The 3,221-nt window shown below is 34.2% G+C and overlaps 1 protein-coding gene across 1 annotated transcript; it reads right to left on the minus strand.

Moving 5' to 3' along the window:
- Window positions 1–1,174: 1,174 nt before the first annotated feature.
- LOC109339552 (LOB domain-containing protein 36-like) lies at window positions 1,175–1,960 on the minus strand. The gene has a single exon (XM_019577011.1). The coding sequence runs from the start codon at window positions 1,952–1,954 to the stop codon at window positions 1,175–1,177; it is 780 nt and encodes a 259-aa protein (XP_019432556.1). The 5' UTR covers window positions 1,955–1,960.
- Window positions 1,961–3,221: the final 1,261 nt, after the last annotated feature.

Below are 3,221 nucleotides of genomic sequence, written 5' to 3' on the forward strand. Positions count from 1 at the left end.
GGAAACCCTCAAATGGCAGGAGATAAACCACGAGATAATTTCTGAAAAGGATTCCACTATATGCATGACAATTACAATATCTTTTACACACTCTTTCCACACAAGATGGACAAATATAGTGTTTCTTAGTGAAACCTCTCCTACTCAAATACTACAACATGTAGTACCAAGGAGTAATAGAGATGAAACCCAAAAATTAACCTAATGTATTTCTCACACACTCTATCGTTTTTATGATTTACTTATACTCTCTATTTTTACTAGTTACCATAAGCTCTCACTTGCAAAAACTTATATTATACTTTGCTTCTTATCATTTCTTATAGGCATTCAACTTCCGAGACTTTCTCTCCTCGTGAAATGACTGCCTTGTTTTATGGCATTTAACTTTTCACATGGTTGTACTCCACATCTTTTACTTTTCTTGTCCCTTCATGAGAAACAAGAAGTGAATCCCACATCTCATTTGTTGTTTGGCATGCACATACTTTTACAACTACTCCGATCTATGCCTAAAGCACACATAATAACATATATATATATCTAAAGCATTGTGTTTTCATGCGATCTTCTAATCAAAGGTTATGTTTGCTTTGAGCACTTCAAATCCCCTCTCATGTTTTGGAATTTAAGGACCATTTTCATTGATGTCTCATAAATCAGAGTTGAGGTCTTAAAATGAGGAAGATGAACAATAGGTGTGTTTCTTTTCTTTAGATCCTTCCAAAACCAGTTGCATTGTCACGAGTTTTCAATCCTAATTTTCTGTCACTTGACTTCTTTAATATTGTTTGGCATCCTTTAGATGAAGAATATGTACTAGTTCAATCTTTAACAAAGATTTCTTCAGTTGTAAGTTTATGTTTGATAGATGTTATTTATAATTACACACAAAGAATTGGAAGTCATTCATAAAACCAATTATTAGAATAACACCCTAAGAGAGACCAACATCAAGAGCCATGTAGAATAACAACATAAGTGCATACAACACAAAGTCAAAACAATATATAAAATCTCTTATCTTAGTCCATGGAAAACAACTAAAGCAAACCTAGTTCCATTTATTTGAACAAAACCAAATAACAAGGCTTTAACTCCACAATTTGCATTCTTCTAAAGGGATCAAAGCTCCTCTGATCTTCACTTTTAGATTGAGTTTGCTTTAATAGGATTAAGCTTGTGCATCCTTAGGATGGTGAGGAGAATGAGAATCTAGGGTATGAGTTTCCCCTTTCTGATGCTGAATTTGGTGAGTGCTAACATCATTAATTGTGCCCAAATTCACATCTTGAACATCACTGCCACCACCACCGCCGCCACCACTCGCTAACTTACCTACAGTATCCAATTGTTGAGCCTCCAATAAAGGTTGTTGTTTATCATCTTGATTCACTAACTTATCATGTGATTTTCCCATAAACACTGATGGTGATGCCTCCATGTTGATGTTTCCATTAGCTTTTGATGAAGAAAAGTTTCCAACCTGATGTTGATTTGGTATAACCATCCCAATTGGTGGAACCAAACTAGGGTTTTCAACCATTGCCTCTAGCGTTTTCATAGCTTGAGGCCCAAGATAAGTAGAGATTTCTTCCATTGTGCTGTTAATATTAGTCTTGATTTGATTCAACCTATCTTGCAATTCTGAAATAAAACCCATGCAACCATTCACCGGATCACGAAGGCGAGCCTCGGCTTGGTATACAAGAGATTTAACTGCATCTTCGCGTTGAGAAGGGTTGAGTTCACGTAAAATCTTCATGACATTGTTGGAGCCAAAGACTTTGTGTACTTGTTCGAAGCGTTGAAGATTTTCTGGTGGGAAGTATGGTGCAAACAAACATTCTGGTATACATTTTCTCTTCATATGCTTGCATGCTGCACATGGTGGTCCATGTGATGATGACATTGTTGATGGAAAGATGCTGTTTCTTTTTGGATTCATGGTCATGAAATCGAAACAAAATAAAACACATTAATAGTGTCACTAATATCTTCATTAAAATAAGCGATTGTATTGAAGATTTTTCTATAGAAGTTCAATCTATAGGAGGAATCATTGCATTAAATTAATAAAAAACTAGCTGAGATGAATTGTGTCTAAAACCTTTTGTAATAAATGGACACATGTTGAGATGAAAATAAAAATGAATGTTGATGATTCCCAAAGGCCATAAAGAGCTAGCTTACGCGTAAGACGATACATACTAACCCTTGTTTGCACAACTTTTGAAGCTTTTTTCTAAAGGTGTGTTTGTCGGTTAAATTTTGAAGTAGAAGAAATGAATATAGTAGGCTTGTGAATCATGAAATATATTTGTGAGATGATTATGTTGTTATCCTTCATCTTTAAAATTTAACTCGCAAATGGACTCTAAGACCATGTTTGGGAATATGGTTTTGGAGGGGAAAGAAAGGGAATGAATGAATTTGGAAAGTGTCTCCCTTATTTGGGAGTTGAATGAAAAAAGGAGAAAGGTTTTAAAGGGTTTGTAAAATCCTCCATGTGTCTATTTTCATAGTTCTAACAATTTCGGATTTTCTAGAGACAAAATGTCAAAATACCTGATTTGTTTTAGTAAAATTATATAATTATTTTATTGTTAATTTCCCTCTGTTCACGACATTTTTAAAGGAAAAAAATATTATTTCATTACCATTATTTTACCCTCCTCCCATCTAAATTTCATACTCTCAAATAAGGGAGAGTTTTAACCATTGAAACACAATTATCTTATTTTGGTAGTGAACGAATTGGTTCTCTTGTACCAATTCGTGATTCTTTTGCGATTAGGTTCCCTTTAAGGAATGAACCGAACTTTTACCTATAGTTTAAATAAAATAAAAGAAGAATAATTGGTAATGTACACTCACTTATATAAATGAGTTATAACAAAAAAGAAAAAGAATTTTATCCTTGGATATTCTTCTATGGTGAAACAAAAGTTTATTCAAACCTACAAGAAGTAGCACTAGAAACGACTATGTAGAGAGCTATAGAAACCCTATTGAATATACCCCTAGCATATCAGTATGTGACAGGGTAACGTACCACGTAATACATTTCTACACCCTACTAAAGAGAACCACATATCACCTGACTTGGTTTTAACTTAATTTGTCATCCTTTCTACCTTTCCTTCCTAACTCTTGATCCCTCTCCTTGTCTATCCTTCATTCCTACCAAACAAAGCCTTAGGTTCTTTTGTTTTTTCAGG

Source organism: Lupinus angustifolius, unplaced genomic scaffold (genome assembly GCF_001865875.1).
Source record: "Lupinus angustifolius cultivar Tanjil unplaced genomic scaffold, LupAngTanjil_v1.0 Scaffold_81_27, whole genome shotgun sequence".
NCBI lineage: Eukaryota > Viridiplantae > Streptophyta > Magnoliopsida > Fabales > Fabaceae > Lupinus > Lupinus angustifolius.

Coding starts and splice junctions, on each gene's coding strand:
- LOC109339552 (XM_019577011.1), bottom strand. CDS start 1,954: ATGACCATGAATCCAAAAAGAAACAGCATCTTTCCATCAACAATGTCA.